General features: G+C 35.6%; 3 protein-coding genes across 6 annotated transcripts in view; 1 reads left to right on the top strand and 2 right to left on the bottom strand.

The window, feature by feature from the left end:
- The window catches only part of LOC122418324 (neuronal calcium sensor 2), a 98,676-nt gene that overhangs the window by 41,078 nt on the left and 37,312 nt on the right, over positions 1 to 20,286 (bottom strand). The window contains exon 1 of one of the 3 annotated variants that reach the window (XM_043432467.1): positions 17,208 to 18,227. The exons of the other annotated variants lie outside the window; for them this stretch is intronic. The gene's annotated coding sequence lies outside the window, so the exon portion shown is untranslated. Of the gene's footprint in view, positions 1 to 17,207; positions 18,228 to 20,286 lie in introns of those variants that run through there. 3 annotated transcript variants of the gene reach the window in all.
- The window catches only part of Nca (neurocalcin homolog), a 114,829-nt gene that overhangs the window by 57,661 nt on the left and 36,882 nt on the right, over positions 1 to 20,286 (bottom strand). The gene's annotated exons all lie outside the window — the stretch shown is intronic.
- LOC122418321 (uncharacterized) lies at positions 681 to 3,812 on the top strand. 2 transcript variants are annotated; one of them, XM_043432461.1, is made up of 4 exons: positions 681 to 894; positions 979 to 1,052; positions 1,347 to 1,389; positions 1,808 to 3,812. In XM_043432461.1, the coding sequence occupies exon 4, from the start codon at positions 1,894 to 1,896 to the stop codon at positions 3,763 to 3,765; it is 1,872 nt and encodes a 623-aa protein (XP_043288396.1). In that variant the 5' UTR covers positions 681 to 894; positions 979 to 1,052; positions 1,347 to 1,389; positions 1,808 to 1,893; the 3' UTR covers positions 3,766 to 3,812. The 2 variants fall into 2 exon arrangements, with proteins under 2 accessions (XP_043288396.1, XP_043288395.1); XM_043432460.1 differs by having other exon boundaries at positions 682 to 894; positions 1,333 to 1,389.

Genomic DNA, 20,286 nt, shown 5'->3' with positions numbered 1-20,286 from the left:
GAATTTGAATTAGAATAATTCCACTGACTGTTTAATCGAGCTTGTGGAATTTGAGCATTATTTGTGGATAATCAAACAATGTTATTGGAAATTGCGTCATTGGATCCCCAACCAATTCTGCTCTGTGTTGCACAACCCCCCCCTAATTCATTCGTTCACGACAGTGTTGCCAACTTAGGGGTTTTCCCCCTAAATTTAGGGGCAACGCAGATGCCTAGGGGTTTTTTTAGGGGCAATTTTTTTTTGGGGGTTTTTTTAGGGGCAACTTTTTTCTAGGGAATTTTTTAAGGGCTACTCTCATTTCGAGTTTTCAAGTGTTCGGTGCGTGTTAAAGACGAAATATTCTACCGAGACCGAGACCGTGTTCCGATACTGTGAGTACTGTAAGCCCTATAGGGATGGTACAAGTAGACTACCGCGCCACTAGTGGTGAAAAGTGAAAATTTTTGGGGATCTTTTATCATTATTGTATTATTATTATATATATATATATTCAATTATTATGATTATATTTCAATCAAAGTATTGAAAGTGCTACCCCAAAAACTTATAAATTATGACATTAGAGGCGCCACGAGTACTTTCGACCTGCCCTCTATCGAATCTGCACCATCTCTATTCGCTCTGTGCGCGTGGGCGGAGCCAAAAATCTAATACTACTACACTAATAGTATTAGTGTGTTCATGCATACTGCCAGCGCCACCATAAAGGGGACTCCGGCGTTTTTGGAGGAATACGTATACACGACACACGCTCACTTTCAAAGTAGTATGTTTACGCGCACGGAGCGAATACCAAAGCAAATACTCGCAGTACTCACAGTCACAGTCAATATCGGAACACGGCCCGAGTCTCTTGATTCTGCTCGCTCGCGTACCTTCTCGGATTGCAAAGTAAGTCATTTTCGTTTTTTGAAGTATCAGCGAAAAAATAAAAAAGGTATTAATAATTCAAACTTATATTCAAATTCATTACAGCATGCCAAAAGAAAAAAACAAAAAATATCTGCAAAAATATGTAAAGTGTTGGGAGACCGATTCAGCGCTTCAAGGTTAGTTAACATGCATTTTCTAAATTCGAATAAAATATATATTCATTCTCAATTTTTTCTATTAAATATTATGTTTAATTATTACGCTCTGTCCGAACGACAAAACGGTTGTATGTAAAGATACATATAAAGATACGTGGAAGTTGAAAGTGAAAAACGAGGATCGAATGAAAATAGATTCAGTTTTTACGTTTACAAGATTATTAAACATAATCAACTCAAAATAATGATTGTTCCAATTCGGTTAGTTTAATCTATGAGATGAATGTTTACTACACAGGGATTTCTTCAAAGCTTGCAGATCAACCGAGGTTTTCAAAGTTTTTTCCTGAAAAAGGTAATTTAAGTTATGTGAACCAGTGTGTTCTGGTTCGGTTCGTAGAATGTGTTTGATTAAGAGCTTCATTTGGTGGTAGTTTCACTGGTTTCTTTTTTCCTTTTCATTCCAGGTAGTTAACCTCAATTTGATTCCATTTTCACCTCCTCGTCTTGCTTAGTTTCCTACAATTTTTCATCAGTATATAGACACTCGTACTCCTTCGATTCCTCTAATACTTTTAATGTTTCCTCCAATGTGTTTTCACCTAATGTTTTAATATTTCTTCAAGTATGCACTGTTTTAATTCTTCTTTATTTGTGATGGTCCGACTAACTATTTTAAACATTTGTTAATGTTTATATGGACTTTCGCAATTGATATTGATAAATATCATAATTTATTATTATTATTAAATGTCTTGTGGTTTACATTATAGGTTGGCTAGGGCCTGATCCAACTGATACATGTTCTGCGGTCTGCAAATATTGTCGAATATCGTTGAAAGCTCACAAAAAGGATTTGATGAACCACGCAAAGACAGAAAAACATAAAAAAGCTGTATCCTTGGACAAATCAGCAAAGACATTCGAACCGTTGACTTCAACATTTGAGCCAGTTCTGACAGAAGCAACGAAGATCGCCGAATTGAAAATTGCTGCATTTATTGCAGAACATAGTTCACTGCAGACTGTGAATCACATGATCGACATTCTGCCGCAGCTGGACCCTTCGTCACATATAATTTCGAATTTGAAACTCCATCGCACTAAATGTTCGATGTTGATCAAGAACGTCCTCGGGCCTTGTATGCTCCAAGAACTTATCCAAGAAATTGGCGACGGTCCATACTCACTCATAATCGACGAGAGTACTGATCTTTCAACGCAGAAGGTGTTGTGTATCATGTTGCGATTTTTCTCTTTCGAGAAACGAGAAGTGGTTACAACGTTTTATCGGTTAATCAAATTAATCGATGCCGATGCAAAAAGTGTGCATAGTGCCATTAAACTTCAATTAGAACAAGATGGTTTAAAAGTTGAAAATATGGTCGGCATTGGCGTTGATGGAGCGAGTGTGATGGTTGGAAAACACAACTCAGTTACAGCTTTGTTTAAGCGTGAAATAGATGACCTAATCGTTATGCCATGTGTTTGTCACTCACTTCATTTATGCGCTGAAAAAGCATCGGAAATGTTGCCTCGTCCATTAGAATTTTTGGTTCGAGAAACGCATAATTGGTTTTCTTACAGCCCCAAACGGTTAGAAAAATATAAGCTTTTGTACGAAACAATTAATGGTAGTGGAAAACCGAATAAAATTCAGGGTCTTAGCGGAACTCGTTGGCTTGCTCGATCCGAGGCTATCGATACCATCTTAAATCAGTGGGAAGAATTGCAATTCTTATTTTCAATTGCAAAATCAGAAGACAATTGTCACATGGCTGCTCAGTTATACAACATCATGATAAGGTTACCCTACAAAGCTTTTCTTATTTTTTTAAAATACGAACTGAAAAGTGTAACGCAATTAAATTTGCTTTTTCAAAGTGATTACGTAGAACCTACGAAATTACTTGAGGATCTTTTTTTGATGTTCAAAAACTTACTGCAAAAGCTCGTTGTACCATCGAGCTTGCAGAAATTAACTGACAGTGAATTGATCAATTTCGATTTTCAATCTTGTTTAATGCATACTTCAGCAATGTATTTTGGCTACGAGTTTCACGTCATTGCTCAAGATATTGAACCAACAGAATTATTGGATGTTAAAGAAAGGTGCAAAAAATTTCTCTGTACTTTGGCTCAAGAGGTTCAAAAAAGATTGCCGGACAACTTATCTATCCTAAAGACGATGGCCGATCTTCATCCTAAAATCGCATTATCGCGAATGAAACCCAGTTTAACAGGTATTATTGCAAAATTCCAACGCACTCACTTATACGGCAATAAGAATGAGACAGAGTCAGAATGGAATCAATTGCAAAATAAATCGTGGCCAAATACAGTCAATTCCGTTGAATTTTATTCAGCCGTTTTTGTAGATTATGATTCTGCTGGTCAAAAGCGATTTGAAAACATTGCCAAATTTTCAATGGCTCTACTTACACTTCCGATTTCAAATGCAAGTGTCGAACGCGCTTTTTCGACATACAACGTAATTAAAAATAAATTACGAAATAAGCTGTCTCTTGAAGTACTGCAAAGTATTATGATGGTACGGTTCACTTTACAAAGACAATCCGGATCTTGCGTCAAATTTGTTCCTTCTGCCCGTATGCTCGAAATGTTCAACGTTAGTATGTACGATTTCAAAAATGCAAACAATACTCAGAAACAATGTGATTCAGTCGATGTTGTCGACGAAATATTCGATAACTACATTGGCGAAATATGAAGACGCGGGAAAAAAATTCTTACAATAAAATGTCAATTGTTCTCTTATTAATTTGTTATTATAAATAACATTTTTCACTATTTGTATTTATTCCATTGTAAAAATTACATGGTGTAAATTAAATGATAATTTAATTCTCACTAAATGTTTTTTGTTCAATGTTTTTATTTTCCGATATTTTCATTAAATTTTCATTACAGGAATATTTTTTAGATTATTATAATAAAATTCATTATAAAAATGTTTATTTTTATTTAAAAGTATAATTTTAAGCAATATTCAATGTTACGAAGGAATATAGCGCTTCTTCAAAAATAGGGGTTTTTAGGGGGATTTCAGATGGATTTTGGGGGGGGACGGTCCGTAGGAGTTGGCAACACTGGTTCACGATTACCCGAGAATCTTTTTTGGGACTCGGATACTAATTGTTTGAAAAACATTAACGAATTTGGAAGCAGGAATAACGATTCACGAATTCTCTCTGTGGAAGCTCTACGATGCAAAGTTCAATGATGATCGAATCATCTCAACTTTTTCTCAGGGAAAGCAAAGCATCGTCAGATAAATTTGACAACAGAACTTAACAATTTAACTTAATAGTGTGATGAGCCGGACAAGTACTTTTAAGGAGGGTGGATCACCAAATCAAAATAATGAGAATTTGATAAAATTTGGTGATAACATTCTTTGGCATCGAGTATACAAATACAATTTTTTTCAAATTTTTTTACCACATGGTTATCGAATAATTGAGCGTTAAATCGAAGTTCTTATGCACGAGATATACGTAAATTTTTTTACCACATGGTTATCGAATAATTGAGCGTTAAATCGAAGTTCTTATGCACTGTATATACGTAAACTCTATGCTTATACACGTGAACTTTAGTGCTCAATTACTCGACAGGTATGTGGTAGAAAAATCTAAAAAATTTTATATCGTCTTATATATTTTTAAAGAATACATTTACCAAATTTTATTAAATTCTTATCATTTTGAAATTCTTAATATTTTTAGCATGGTTTAGCATGGCAACATTGTAACGTCACGATCCACCCTCCTTAACACATTTTCAAACATAATTTGTATCGATCTAAAATCGACGTCGGATATTGTGAATAATACTAAGGAATCCTGGAAGTCTGAGAAGAATCGATTTTCTTCCAAGTCTCTGCCACCATAGAGTAACAAATTACTATTATCCTTGATGTATTTTTTTTTTGGATTTAAACGCTTCTTGAAACAATTGCATAATGTTAAAACTCGAAATTACTAATAAAACGCTTGTTCTCCGATTAATATGATAAATTGTAGTGCCGCGCGTAACTCAAATGGTAAATTTTTTGATTCATGAGAACTTTCTCAAGTTCCTGATGGTACCCGTAGGAATAAATATTCTGAATCATCATTAAATACTTGGCCTCGAATTGATATCATAAATTTTTTAATGCTGGACGTAACTTTGATGGAAATTCGTTTCAATTGATTTTTAAAAATTTTTTATTTTACTTTTTTTATATTTTAATAGAATTTTTTCCGATTGTTTTTTTTTTTGGTTTCTTATTTATATACATTTTTTTCTGTCATTTATTCTCAGATAAATTATTGTGGAATCGGATGGAACCTATCGAAAGACTTGGAAGATTGAAATCTTGGGGAGAAGAACCATTACATAAACCATTCTTGGTTTATACTTGAATAATCTTGTATCGGAAGATGGCAACGCAAAGGGAAATTTAGTGCGGTACACATTCGGTGAACTGAAAATTTTTCGGAACATAAATTACGAGGGGAATGGCACGCATCCAAAATGGGAGTTCTGATTTGTGACGGAGGTAATGCTCGTTTCTTTTGTCAACGAACGAAGGAACGCGATAATTATTGTCAAAGATTCGTGAAATTTATGGAACAAGCTACTCTGAAGAAACTTCATTTTAAAAGAGCATTAAATACAGAAACTCTATTTTTCAAGTACGTTGATCGAGGACAAAACTTCAATCTGATCAAATTGATCCGATTCAAGAACTCCTATTCTGCCTATTCCCGTGCCAATTCCATCAATACTGTTTTATTGAATGGTCACGGAATGAGTCACGCGTAGCCCTTAAAGCCGTACCAGAAATAACATCAAAAAGATCTCATTGCGGATGACAAATTATCCAAGAAGAAGGTTCAACAGAAGTTAGAAAAATTGAAGATTCATTTGCAAATTTGATGGAATAAATCAATACAAAATTTTCTAATGTTCCGTCAAATCGAATAATCATTCAAATTTTGTCAAAATATCAAAAGTTTCTGAGAAAATTCTATACGATAAAAAGTACCATTGTATTTTCAATCCATTTGAAAAACAATGTTTCGATAATCAATTTATCGTGATTTTACTAAATTTTTTATTTATTTCGTCGTGCATGATTATGAGTTTCATCAAAGTGTGCCATAACTCGAAAAAAATGTGTTTTTTTGCTGATTTTTAATTTTCCGCATTCTACTCAACATGGCGCAATGAAAATTTTCCGATGTTCAATGAGCGACGGTTGCACATTTTTCCAATTTCCGAAACGGCCTTTAAAGTCTGCAAGTGAAGCTGCATCCGACGAATTGTCCGAAAATGATTCTGCCAACTCACGCTGTCAAAGTTGGTAACAAAAAAGCGTGTTCCAGTTTTCATATATTTTACACTGATGAAACTATTGTTTCGGGAAACCCGGAATTTTCAGAATTCCTTTGGAAAACAATGCTTCGATCGTTTTTCATCGAGGTGCAGTCGAAAATCAGATGATCCCTCCTTAATTTTGTGCACCAGTGTCAAGATGGATTACTTCGAGAATATGTCATTCCGTAAATAATGAGCTATTCCGTTAGAGCATGCCTCGCATCAATCATCGTAAGGTAGAAGTGAGCTTGTGCCCGGAATATCGGAGCAAAAGCGGCATGTGCCACTGGTCTATAAGCTTCGATAAAGTAATTGTACGGTACACGACTTGAGCTGAATTTACGGAGAGAAACTCGACGTATTCGGTGAGTCTTAGTGCACGGTAATGCGTGCACACTACGCGATGATATTAACGAGCGCGTTTATGTACATATTACGATCGTATGAACGGACCTAGAGACACATGTGTATGTGGGTAAGCATACGCTACACATATAAGTATATGGGGCTAAAGAGAGAGCAAAGTGTTGGCTAATGTGAGACGGAAACTCATTGTCAGAGAGCAAGCAAACAAAATGTCCGAGAACTGAGGAATGATCGATGAAAGAGGATCCAACCGCGCTAATTGTTAGTAATTAAAGACAACGTTGGATCCACTTTGACGTTATTATGTATTGCAACAAGATTATTTTATCGGAGATAAATTAGGTACTGAAACAATGAATATTCAGAAAATTGATTGATTAGAAGTTTCGTATTACATTGAAAATAATGACCGATAACTTTGAGGGAAATGTCTTTTGGTACTATGAATTTTTAACATCCATAGTTTTTTACATTCACACAATTACGGATGAGGAGTTTTAATTTTCGTTTTTTTTTTCAAATGTTCCAGTTTCAATGGAAATGTTGGGTGGGGTTCAATATGTCGAATAACTGAATTGTAGAACGGTCGATATTTCGAAAATTTGAAAGTTCTAATATGAGATTGGAGCAAAATAAGTAATTCGAAATTCTTATTTCTGATCGACTTTTTAGCAGATACGCGTTCAACTGAATATTCTTTCGTTGAATTCGTTTTACTCAAAAATATATATTTCGATAGTTTTCATTTCGAATGCAATTTTAACAAACCATCTGAATGCCAAAAGTTCATATTTTCGAATTAAAAATGGAAAGTAATTGTTTTGCAGACGGACCAGAATCTAGAGTAGGGAAAAATCGAAAGTGAATTTTTCGAGCCTATAAAACTTAGATATGCAGAATAGCGATAGCTCGAAAAGGCGAAAGTCGAAATGGCGATGTTTCAAATTGGAGATCACCGGTCTGAGTAAGTGAGTGAGTGAGACGCGTGTATTTGCAGCTCCACTGCATTTTTTTATTTAAATCAATCGACTTTCTAACGTTTCGCTATTTTGACTGTTCGACTTTTTGGTGTTTCAGTATTTCAAACTCAGTAATATTTGGTCATTCGTTATTATATTTTCAAAATTGTGAATTTTCACAGTATCGCTGACTAGTAATTTATGAATCGAAAGAGTGATAGTCGAATTTTCGAAAAATCGATATTTTAATAATCGTCCTATGGGCGATTGTTACATTCTATTTTCGATGTAAACGTGCCTCGAACCTTGCAGTTTCTGCTTTATTTATTTTCGGCATTCAAAGCTCTAGTCGAATCTATCTGTCTCCATATTATCATTCGAAGTGTATAAACTCGAGATTTCAGCTGTTCGAAATTTTAGTCATTCCAACATTTGATCCCCACCCGAAATGTTAAGTTTTCATATAAAGTTTTGTTTTATAAATAAAAGAAACCATTGCAGTTTTTAAAATACAAATTTTTGAGATCATTCCATTAAATCGATTTCTAGATTTCAATTGTTTATCGCGTCAATATCTCATTTCGTATTGCTGCCAAGCTCAGGGAAATGTCAAAAAAATACAATGCTCGCCATCTTTCTTGGAGGATTAATAAATAATGCGAAAAGTCCAGCGGGTTAACAAAGTTAAGGGAATCCAATCTTTTCCTTGCATCGATGACTTAAGTGCGGTAGGATGAGTTTTTCAAAGTTTCGAAGAGCATCGGAATGTATTTTGAAAGTTACAGAGCTGAGAGCCAATAGGTGGTGGACGAGTACGTGAAACACTACAAACTTTCAATCTCGTTTTCTTGAAATCTTGTTTTTCTGATTCGACTAATTTGGCTGGACTTGTGGCGAAGACGCTGATTCTTCCATCGACTTCAATCAAGATTCGTTCTTCACAGGATTGTTTCTGTTCTAATTAACGTGAGAAAAAAAATCGTTGAAAGCTTTATTTCACCAAATATTTATTGAAAAAGTACTGAAATCTTAGAACTTTGTTTTCTTTCTATTCGAAATGAAAATCCTTTCAATTTGATTTAATTCCAAGTTAGTACTACGAACTCCGAAGCTTTTGCCCCTTCGAATTCGAAGGTCAATTGACCTGCAACGCGGTGCTTTGTTCACCTAGCATCAAGTCCTCCATTCTTCTATCAATCTTCAATGAAAATTCTTTTTATACGGTTTAGAAACATAGACAAAAACGCGTGGCTCCAGCGATCTCCCAAAGCAGCCTTGGCTAAGGCCAGGACTTGGGTGGGTGACCGCTTAACGATGCACTCAAGCAAGAGGACACTTGGCATTTGTATGGGAGCTTGTAAGGACCCGGAAAGATAAACTCAGAGAGAATGAAAATTTTTAAAAATAACTATTTAAAAACGTTGTGAAGCGTTGCTATCAAGAACTGAAGCCAACAGCTGGTAGAGGTCATGTATACAGAAATAACAAAACACGCTTTTTTAATTAGCAAACTCTCGGCACACAAACAACCAATTTCCACGCATGAGTGAAAGATAATAGGAAACAAAACACGAGCGATATAATATTGAGCAAACTAATATCAGTCTTCCGGATATCGTTTCACGTACAAATCTACTCAACGTTATTGATACCTTTATTGCCATGAAATATATGCGGAAAAAATTATGAAATAAATTTTCTGATTTATAGGCAATCAAAATACAGCGCATATTATAGAGCGTGGAGGAAACTCCAAAAATTATATTTCCCACAATAATTATTGACTTTTTTTTTATCTAAAAATGTGTAAATACATCATTCTTTAGGTTGCACATATAAACACAATAATTTTATGCATTTTGTGCATGCGTACAGCTGCACAAATTTTTTTACTAATCGGAATGTCGATATTGCCCTCTTCAAATGTTTGCGAGTAAAATATAATGAGGAAATTACCAGAATATTTGAATGAAATACAAAATTCACAATTCGAACCGTCTAAATTTTTCAATTCGATAATTTAAAAAAATGAAAATAAAAAAACTCGTGATTTTTTCGTACGATTTTTATTTACTTGTCAGACATAATTTTTTGAAATTTTTGGAGTGTTATCCAAGTTTTCAGTTTTTAATTTTGTCACAAAATCAAGTCGTTACTTCAAAAAAAAAAGAAAAAATCGGAAAACGTGCGTGAGTCCATGTTGTAAATGCCTGTTCGATACTCCGGAAGAAAAACAGACACAAAAATTCACATCAATCTATCCAACCCTATTTCAGAACGAAACAACGGAAACTGGACAAGTTAATTTTGAAACCCGCGAAAAATGATAGTTTTTTTTAAGAAAATCAGCGGAGGAAATGTGGTTTCTCTTGAAAATCGCGTCAGAAAAAGAAGTTAGTCGGAAACCTCGGTTGGAATGAACTTAGCAGAAACTCGCGAAGCAAAAGGGATTTGTCATCCTTATTTTTGAAATCAGGAAGGAAAGGTCAGTTTGGTCTCGAATGGGATCTGTCGTGTGCTATCTGCTGATCGAAACTTTGCAAGAGTAGAAAAAGAACTCCGAGTATTAAAGTCGCTGATCCATTTATGGATTGACATATTTTTTATCGTAACTGAATAAAACAACGATCGAAATAACAATTTTTCAATGTAACTAAAAAACGTAAAACACCGACGTCTTCGAAAGTCAACTTCAAAACCAAAATGCAAAAGCTTGGCATGTGTGTTTGGTATGTGAACAGCAAGTTTTCCAACTGCCTTAAAAAACGTATTGGCTCCAATCAGATTCTGATAATCTAAATCATTGACCAGTCATGACTATTGAAAAGGTTGGCTCATACTTCCCTGGCACGTACTGCCAAAGCGATTGGAGATGGAGAAAAAGCTGTTGATACCAACCTTGCAGCGGATAAATTTTTTTACAAAAAAGCCTACGAAGAAACTTCTCTATTTTCAGAACTCCGATGTTCACAGCCCACCGAAAAAATACTTGAAATCCTTAGCTTATCTAAAGTCTCGGAAGTCAAGAGTATTTTCGATCCGCTTTCCGGGCTGTGCTACTGCACGTGGTAAAATGTCGCCAGAGATATTTTATAGGAAATTTCACGCGCTACAAGTTTGGTCCTATGAATTTCTGCGCTATCTCCAGCCGTTTTCTCTGTATGTGCAACTAAATAACGCCTCTTTCAACTACCAACTTTAACAGCCGATCATCCATCCGGATGCAGCCGGATTGAAAAGCGTTGTGAAACTCTTTGATTCGGGTTACCATCCTGATCACAAGTGCACATTTTGGACCACCGGTTTTAGGACATCCTGTATATTTACGTATAAATACAAAAAGCTACTGTAAGCGAACACCGCAGAAGCCATGTTCGACTTGTACAGTGTCTATACATCGACGTGGAGAAAATTACTTTGGAATAATCGAGAGCAATCTGGATCTGCCTCGGGCATTAAAGTTTCCGAGTCTCTCCCACTCTGTTTCTCTTTCCCTCTCTTTTACTCGTTACGTCCCAGATAATCTTCCTAGCAATATCCCACGGGAACTCTGCGATATTTCTCTTTCCCATAATTCCTTTCTCCCCGCCCCTCCTCTCGCTCCCTCCCTTCCACCGCTAGGTCCGTGCTCCAAAGAGCTTTTACTACTATGCGTTCTCCTCCTCGAACTTTTGCAAATTCGATTCCGAACACGGTAATAAAATTTTATATGTGGCCGAAGCGAGGGGCAAAGGGAACAACGAGAAATTTTTATCTTTCACAAAAAAAAAGTCTGTCAAATGAATTTGAGTATTCGACATTATTGATATTTTCTTAAACGACCTTAAAGCATTTCACTAGCCATAAAAAGTGATAAAAAAATGTTAGAAATTAAATTCAATTGCTCGGTCGGCGGCAGGACGGTGAACGAATATCATTAATGCTATAAATCCCTACTGAGACTCTGATCACGTGTAATAAACAAGAAAACTGACAGAATTCGTCTACTTATTACTTCGCCAAGCAAGATATTCTTTTCGCATCTTGAAAATGGTTTCCCATCCCCTAGCAAGCCTCCTCTTCCTCTCTCACACTCATCTTCGTGAAATCCACACTCGACTTCGACTCGAGGAGAGGCCCGAGCGGAAATCATTAACCCAGAAACTGCGGGGGGTCGCAAAGACGAGGAGGGAGAGCACGGAGAAGAAAAAAGGAGAAAGGACACGTTTTGTAAGATCAGAAAGAATTTGAAGGAAACAAAGAACAACGCTTCTCGTAATTGTCAATTCGTTACGACGTTCGCTCCGACACCCTTAACAATTGAACCGGAAGTTACTCACAGCTGAAAAAATCCTGTGAAAGAATCACTTCGACTTCAATAAATCTCCACAAAAAAATCGATTCAATGACTTTATCATTTTCATCTTCGCACTGAAATGCGGATCGAATATTTTTCTTGATTCCTTCCCGTCGCGTTGGGCACCTTGGAACCTCCTTTATTTGCTCATAAACATATTTTACGAATGACGAATATTATTGCTACAAAGCATTCATAAGAATGAAAACAAAGAGAACCAGCGGTTATTTTTTAAGGAGGGTGGATCACGACGATACAATGTTGCCATGCTAAACCATGTTAAAAATATTAACAATTTCAAAATTATAAGAATTTCATAAAATTTGGTAAATGTATAATTTAAAAATATATAAGACGATAGAATTTTTTTTTGATTTATCTACCACATAGCTCTCGAGTAATTGAACACTAAAGTTCACGTGTATAAGCATAGAGTTTACTTATATACATCTCAGGAGTTCAACGAAATGAACGAAAAAAAGATTTATAATTCATTATTTTTTTATTTCACGAATTATTGATGTGGCTTGAAAAATTACGAATTGGAAATTCGGCAGGGAACAAGATTGAAGATTTACTGGAATTATTTGAGAGTTTTTTTAGATCATTTCGTTGGACTCCAACGTTGGAAACTTCAGCGTCATAACTTCGATTTAATGCTCAATTATTCGATAACCTTGTGGTGAAAGAATTTGAAAAAAATTGTATTTGTATACTTGATGCCATAGAATGTTATCACCAAATTTGATCAAATTCTGATTACTTTGATTTCGTGATCCACCCTCCTTAACTGCAAGGATACGACGACGTACCAACAATGTTCAAAATCCCTGGTTTTTCATCAACAAATTCACTCCGTAATACTCCAGTTAAAAAACGGAATCGAAACGTTAATTCAAATCTTTATACACTCGAAAGAGTTTTTCCAAAGTTTATCATCTTATGAATTTAATATTTTCAAATTCTGTATTCAGCGTAAAATTTTAAGTAAGTACGTCAGCAAAAACTAATTCTCAAGGAGTTTCGGTACAGCCAATACAATGAAGAACAAAAAATTTCAAAAAGTTCAGAATTTTATAAAACGTGGTGATCATGTTCTTTAATACCAAACTCGACGATACATTTTTTTAAAAGATTTTTCTTCTGCACAATTATCGAGTAATTAAACACGAAAGATCACGTGTGTAAGCAAAGCGTTTCAATATAAATACAAGTATACATTCCGGCTATAGGAACTCTGCCTTAATGCTTAATTACTCGATAACTATGTAGAAGGAAGTTTTGAAAAAAAATGGTGTTTTTGCACTTTACATTGAATAACGTTATCACCAAATTTTGTAAATTTCTTAAAATTTATTAACATGTGCCAAAACTCCTTAATAAAGTTGAAAATCGATTTTTTATAAAATTCTGAATGTTCGGTGAATGAAGTAGAGTAAACGACCATAAAGAATGATCGATTTCATGGCTACATCAATGAAATATCTTCATTATTATTTCCGGTTGTATTAAAGACATTTTACTAATACTTAGGGGAACTGAAACAAGGAAATCATCTGTTTTTGCTCGTTTCCTATGTCGAAAGTTTTTCCTCCCCTAAGACGAATAGTTCCTAGGAGAGTTGACGAAAATGTCCGAGAATTAGGAAACGAATTTCGTAGTTGTTTCCCGTACGGTATTCGATTAGGGAAGGCGCATTGGTGAGGGGGAAGAGGAACTAACGAGTTGGTTGTTATCAGTAGAATATTAAGTAGGTATGTAAGTACTTACTTATACCGAACCGTATAGCTGTAGGATTAAGCGCTCGGAGCACAAAATTAACATTGATCGTGACGTTTCAGACCTATTTTTCCTGCGTTTGTTCGGAACGCCTTAAAGCGTTGAGGAAAAGAAAAAAGAAAAAAAACATTGTACGATTAAAACTTCGGTAGCGTTTTTGCCACTAGACGAGAATGACAAAGGAATTTTTGCTTCGAGCACTCGAGTGAGAACCGGAGGCAATAAAAAAATTGCCTCAAAACGCGAATTTGGGATAAACAACGAGCACTAATGTGGAGAAAAAATAAAACAACAATAAAATGACGATTCGAGATAGCTCACAGTGGCGGCTTTTTTTCTTCGTTCGATTCCAATCTCCTGTCGTTTTAAACGGAGGATAAGAAACAAATGAATGAGAAATATCGAAGAAAAAAATACAAGAGAAACACACTTGCGAACAGTGACGAGGTTGATTCGTCTGGCAGTGTAAACGCACCAGACGAGGTCGTTTTGTATTCCATCGGTTATTTCTCGTGTGTAATACACTCGGTCAAACGAACCTATTCTCCTATTATCGCATCCGTTTTCATTCCGTTCGCGTATACTATTTTTTTTATTCGAATGATAAAGGCACGAATATTCCAACTATTTTATGTGCCAAACAACAATTATCATGGTATCATAAGGATAATTATTGTATTTTTTTTTATTTTTCAGTATCACCAAAACTTCCCATACTATTAACGATATTGAAACGTTTCTTCAATTTAATTTTATCCCCCAATTATAATCACTTTTGTAGCATGGAAAAAAAACTAGAGAGCCGTTTGAACACTTTTAATTTATCAATTAAGGAGGGTGGATCACGAAATCAAAATAATCAGAATTTGATATAATTTGGTGATAACATTCTTTGACATCAAGCAAACAAATACCATTTTTTCAAAATTTTTTACAACATGGCTATCGCATAATTGAACGTTAAAATCGAAGTTCTTATGCACGAGATGTATAACTGTATATATGTAAACTCTATGCTTATACACGTGAACTTTAGTGTTCAATTACTCGAGAGCTATGTGGTAGATAAATCAAAAAAAAATTCTATCGTCTTATATATTTTTAAATTATACATTTACCAAATTTTATGAAATTCTTATAATTTTGAAATTGTTAATATTTTTAATATGCTTTAGCATGGCAACATTGTATCGTCGCGATCCACTCTCCTTAAAAATGCAATCACCTTCGCTTTGTTCGTATGTTTATAATGTTAGGAATTCTTATAAGGCATAACTGGATGGATAGCTCGACCAAAAATTATATCTGATTCGAATTTCCCTACTTCGTGATGCAATAAAAATCTGAAAAAATTCAACAACATTTGGAAAGCTATGAACAACAATTATCAATAATAATATTGCCCAAAAGTTAATAACAAATTGTTTAAACAATTAATTATTCAATAATTTTGCGATGATCTATTGTTTTTTCTTTTACGAATCAAATGTGTGTATTTTTCCGAATGCTCATGAATTTTTACAGAATTTTCGTGGATTTTTTAATTTCTTGAAAAAATGTTGAAAAAAAATTTTTTTAATTGGAATTTTGGATATGTTTTAGAAGACGTATTTACCATCAGTTTTAAAAAGTCTCAAGGTTATTGCATCAAAAATGTACACAAAGAGCCACTTAAAAAATTTAAAAAAGGGAATTTCAAAAATCCACGAAAATTTTGACAAAAATCATGAGCATTCAGAAAAATGCGCACATTCGATAAAATTGTTAAAAAATTATTTATTTAAACAATTTATTAATAACATTTGGGCAATATTATTATTGATAATTGTAGTGCATAAATTTCCAAATGTTGCTGAATTTTTTCAGATTTTTATTGCATCACGAAGTACGGAAATTCCGATCAGGTACAATTTATCGGCTGGGCTATTCATCCAGTAATACCTTAAACAACGACATCTATTATTCAATTTTGCCTACCACAGCTGTTATTATTCCCATTATTATTATGCGAGTCTTCTCAATTTCATCAGATTTCGCAATCATAATTACTGTGATTTTGCATACAAAAGGAGAATTGCGCTCAAACGCATTTGGTTTGTCGACCAATTTGCTACTGCTGCCGCACAATTCGTACGTTATCCTCGAATAATGTTTGCTCATAAAGATGGCTGTGTCGAAGAAAAAAATAGTGATGCTGCAAAGGATTTTCCCGGAGCTGCATTGCCTGAATAATTGAATGAAATAAATATAAATAGCGGGTTAACCGGTGGCGAGAGGTCCCCCCAGAGATGGTAGCGTAAGTGAAAACAGCGCGAACCGGTCAGACGAGGCCTGAGAATGATGGCAGCCCCGAGGAAGTAAACGGGACTGCACCATATTTGAAATAACGTTATAAATCTCGTACAAATCAGACTTGTCTCGTTATCCTTTCGAATAATTTATTATTGTTGTTATAAACGGTTCAGCGATGTCTCTCGCTGTTTATCCTTCATTTGAGGAATTGCCAATGAATATTGTTATTATTAAAACATGTATTTGGTACGTTTGATGTGAAATAAAAAAATGGAGAGGTACTCGAAGGTGATTGTGAAAGAAAACGAGAGCTATTTATAGAAGGAGAAGAGCTCGAGACGGAATTTGCTTTATAAATGTATAGGAATTTTTAGCGAGTGTCACTGCGAAAAAATAAGAGATCCAAGGACGAGCAGATGGAAATGACAAAAAGGTAGGAAAATAAAATTCACAATAGTCTGTGTGCGAGTGTGTGTGTGTGTGTGTGTGTGTGTTTTGTCGAGAACTATGGGAGAGGAATATCGAGCAAACTTATGAATAATGCAACGAGTGAGGGTCCCGATTTTGCAGGAATTCGTAAATCGGATTCGAATGTTGCGGGTACAGAGGATTCGACAGAGAAGTAATTCGATCGGACCATTCCATCCTTTTTCAACCCTCTTCATTCCTCTCGAACCCCCTTCCCCCCTTTTTTCTTTCGCTCTTTCTACCTCCTTTTTTCCTATGCAACCGAGGAACTTTCGGACAAATTGATTTATCGCATATAACTCGTGGCCAATCCTCTCGATAACCTCCTCAGTAAAGTATACACGCGAAAAGAAATCGCTTTGTAAATATAGCTGGGTACATATGAATTTTTCATTTTTGTCTCTCTCATCCCCCAAAACTTTGGCTCTCATTACGAAGATAAAAAAAATAGTTCAAGACCGTGCGAAGGATTGAAATAATTCGTATTCCAGATGCAATTGACTTTTGGTGGAATTCCAATTATAAATCGCTCGATGCCATCATTATTTTTGAGCTTTCTTTTTTACACATCTTTACCGTCCTTACCTGGTGCTTTACGATTTATTCAGGAGAATAAAGTACCCTCCTGACACGATCGAATATTCCAGGCAAAGAGAATCGCTCACCGGAAAACCTCGGAATAATAATTATTGAGGTCCAACGATATTTAATTTATTATTTATTTTAGTTGCGAGGATTTTTGTGGGTGGTGCGATCGTTAACAGGGTTCGTTGATTCGTTCAGAAACAGTCGAACATGTCTCCCGACGTGACACACTCGAATATCAAGAAAACAAAGCGAGCACGACGTGGAAATAAAACACTGCACTAAATCAACACCTTTCTTTGGAACAGCACACTATTGCACTTTATTAGACAAGGAATTAGGACGTAATAATTTTTACGGAAAAAATGTAATTCCTTCAAAGCTCCCTTTAATTAATTGAACGGTTTTTTATTTCGAGTGACAAAATCTTAGTGATATAATTCGCGGGACATTCACTCTCCTGCTGTAAGCCTCTGAGCAACTCCTTTTTTCCTATTCCAGCCAGCTCCTTCTTTATTTTTCACCTTTCCATTCGCAACGACCTCTTGCCCTTTCTCTATCGAATATGTATGTGTTTTTTGTATTCGTTGCAACCCTCTTCCTCGGTCGTGACACGCTCGTGACTTATTTTTCTCACTCGGTATCCAACCTCTTTGTTATCCAGCCTCGAAGCAGGATCCCTCGATTCCAAAAGCTCTTAAAATCTCAATTTTGGACTCCGTTTTTAGTGGATTTTTAATTCGGAATTTTACAGTTATCAATTCGATCGATGCAGTATTATTCCCGTTGGGACATCGCGATATTTTCAGCTCAAATCGAAATTCGTCTATTTCATTGTACTCGATTTTATTTTCACTCCCGAATTTGAATATTTTATTATCAGCAGTTTTACGGATTTTTCTGATAAATGGAGAATTTTTCGGAATCCTTCCGACGGCAGTTTTTTTTTCTTCAAAAGACCGAGCTTTTCACCCAGCTTTTTGAACGGACACACGGAAATTACGATCGTACTCCGTCGACAGCGGCGGACCTACTAACGGCCAAGGCGGTACCGGGGACTCCCCGTTCTTCCCTCTCTCACTCTTCCTCTCGCTTACTTATCGCGCGCGCCGCCTTGAGCGCGCTCTGACGTTGATCCTGCGTGTTAAACGACAGGCGCCTTTGGCCGTCGTCACAGGCGTCTCGTGCTCCTCTTCTTTGCATTCGGACATTTTCGGGTGCACGTGCACCCAACCGTAAATTATTAAGAATCATAATAAGTTTCATTTCGAGTCAAAAACTAGGTGCATCCTGGAAATCCTGGATTTTTCCTTTTCATTTTTCCGTTGAAAAGCCTTGAACAATTTCGTCTTGCAAATTTTCAATTCGACAAAAAGTTCGATATTTAACCCTTAGTGTGCACACCTTCACAGCGAGACATTTCGTGCACATGGGGTCACTTTGACCTCAGGCCATTTTTGACATCGAATAACTCGGTAACTATGCGCTTTTCGGAATAAAAGGTTTAGTCACTTTTTGCAGTGAATTGATCCAACTTTAAGGCTGCAAAGTCGGATTTTCAAAAAAATCTTTTTTCATTGTTCAAAAACGTGCTCAAAGTTGATAGTGCGCGTAAAAAACACTTTTTCGGTTAAATCTCTCGTAAAAAATTAAATTTTGAGTTTTTAAAAAAATCCTTCCAGAGTTTAACAGACAAGGGTCCATGCTTTAAGGGAAAAATAGTCCACTTTGCAACCGTTCCAAAAAGTGTATTTATTTTGGAGTATGAACTGGCTATGCTGCTACTTTTAGAGAGGGGATAACGATTTCTTAATATTGGGGGTTTTACTTATGAGATGCTCATCTGTAAATGGTATTCATGTGAGAAAAAAATTTTGGGGTCAACCTGACCCCAGATGCACACTAAGGGTTAAATTGGCACTTAGTTTTCTTTCGGGAAGCCAACAATGAGAATTTAAAACGTTTTTTCCTAGAAACAATCGTTTTTAACCTTCCCCGATAAAATGCTCAAAGTCTAATGAACCGATTTGTTCAGTTTTTTATTCCAACACTCCTTACCGTCAGGACTGAAGGTTCACGATACAAATTTTTGAAATTATTACCACGATTTTCTTCATGGGAAACGCTTGGTATGAACAAAAATCGAAGAACAAGACCTTCGCCATTTCCCGAAAAATAATAATTCAAAAAACAGCTGAACACAACGATAAACACATCCGTAGACATATTAAAATCATCCAATTTTCCATTTCATCAATTCAATTCAACCAAATCCAAAAAAAAAAAAATTATTTTTTATGATTACATCGAAGTTTGAAACTTTACAACGGGGATACAGAAAGTTGTTTCAAAGTTACAAGTTTTTATCAATAACACTGGTATTCCACCTTGACGTACTGTAATGGATTCCAATTTTTATTGGTGCAAAAATTGACACTCAATGTTCACAACTACTCACACTTCGAAAATCATCATCTTCCAGATTTTAACCGGACCAGAGTCCATTTGCAGAATATTCTCTCGAATCGTTTGGGGGATTCCGAATAATGACGAAAATCACGGAAACGTGTTGCCAGTATCGCGTCCCGAACGACCCATAAAAATTCAGGATATTAGTTTGAACCTTTCCGAATAAGAATATGATGGGAAAAAACTTGTATCCAATTTTCAAAATGGCGAAAAATAATCAACGAGGCCATGTTTAAGGAAAAACCATTTTTTACTTAAAAAATCATAACTCTGACAATGGCAAGCTTCCTCGGGCACGAGTAATTTGGAAAATCTAAATTCAAATTGCTGGTGACGACGGAGAATTAAATAAAATTGGTTTATGTAAAAAAGTGAAAAAAATTCATATGATGCGTAAAATGAAGATTCAATAGTGAAAATAAAAACAATATGGTAGAGACGAAAACCGGAACTTGAAACGAACTGATCGACAACTCGTTGGTCAACGGTACAGACACGTCGGCGAGTGCGTAGGCTGATGGCGTTTATTTTTCCATTTAACGCTTTTACACGAGCACATTTATTTGAGTAAGAACTCCGATACTCTCCAGCTTTCGCAGACGCTAATAAA

The sequence above is a fragment of the Venturia canescens genome, chromosome 11, assembly GCF_019457755.1.
Source record: "Venturia canescens isolate UGA chromosome 11, ASM1945775v1, whole genome shotgun sequence".
In the NCBI taxonomy this organism is placed as follows: Eukaryota; Metazoa; Arthropoda; class Insecta; order Hymenoptera; family Ichneumonidae; genus Venturia; species Venturia canescens.
This window is presented reverse-complemented; position numbering and strand designations above follow the sequence as displayed.

Excerpts from the sequence above, each read along its gene's own strand:
- LOC122418321 (XM_043432460.1), top strand. The coding sequence starts at position 980 with ATGCCAAAAGAAAAAAACAAAAAATATCTGCAAAAATATGTAAAGTGT. Across the intron at positions 1,053-1,332 it reads GACCGATTCAGCGCTTCAAG|GGATTTCTTCAAAGCTTGCA; the intron begins GTTAGTTAACAT and ends TTTACTACACAG. Across the intron at positions 1,390-1,807 it reads AAAGTTTTTTCCTGAAAAAG|GTTGGCTAGGGCCTGATCCA; the intron begins GTAATTTAAGTT and ends TTTACATTATAG.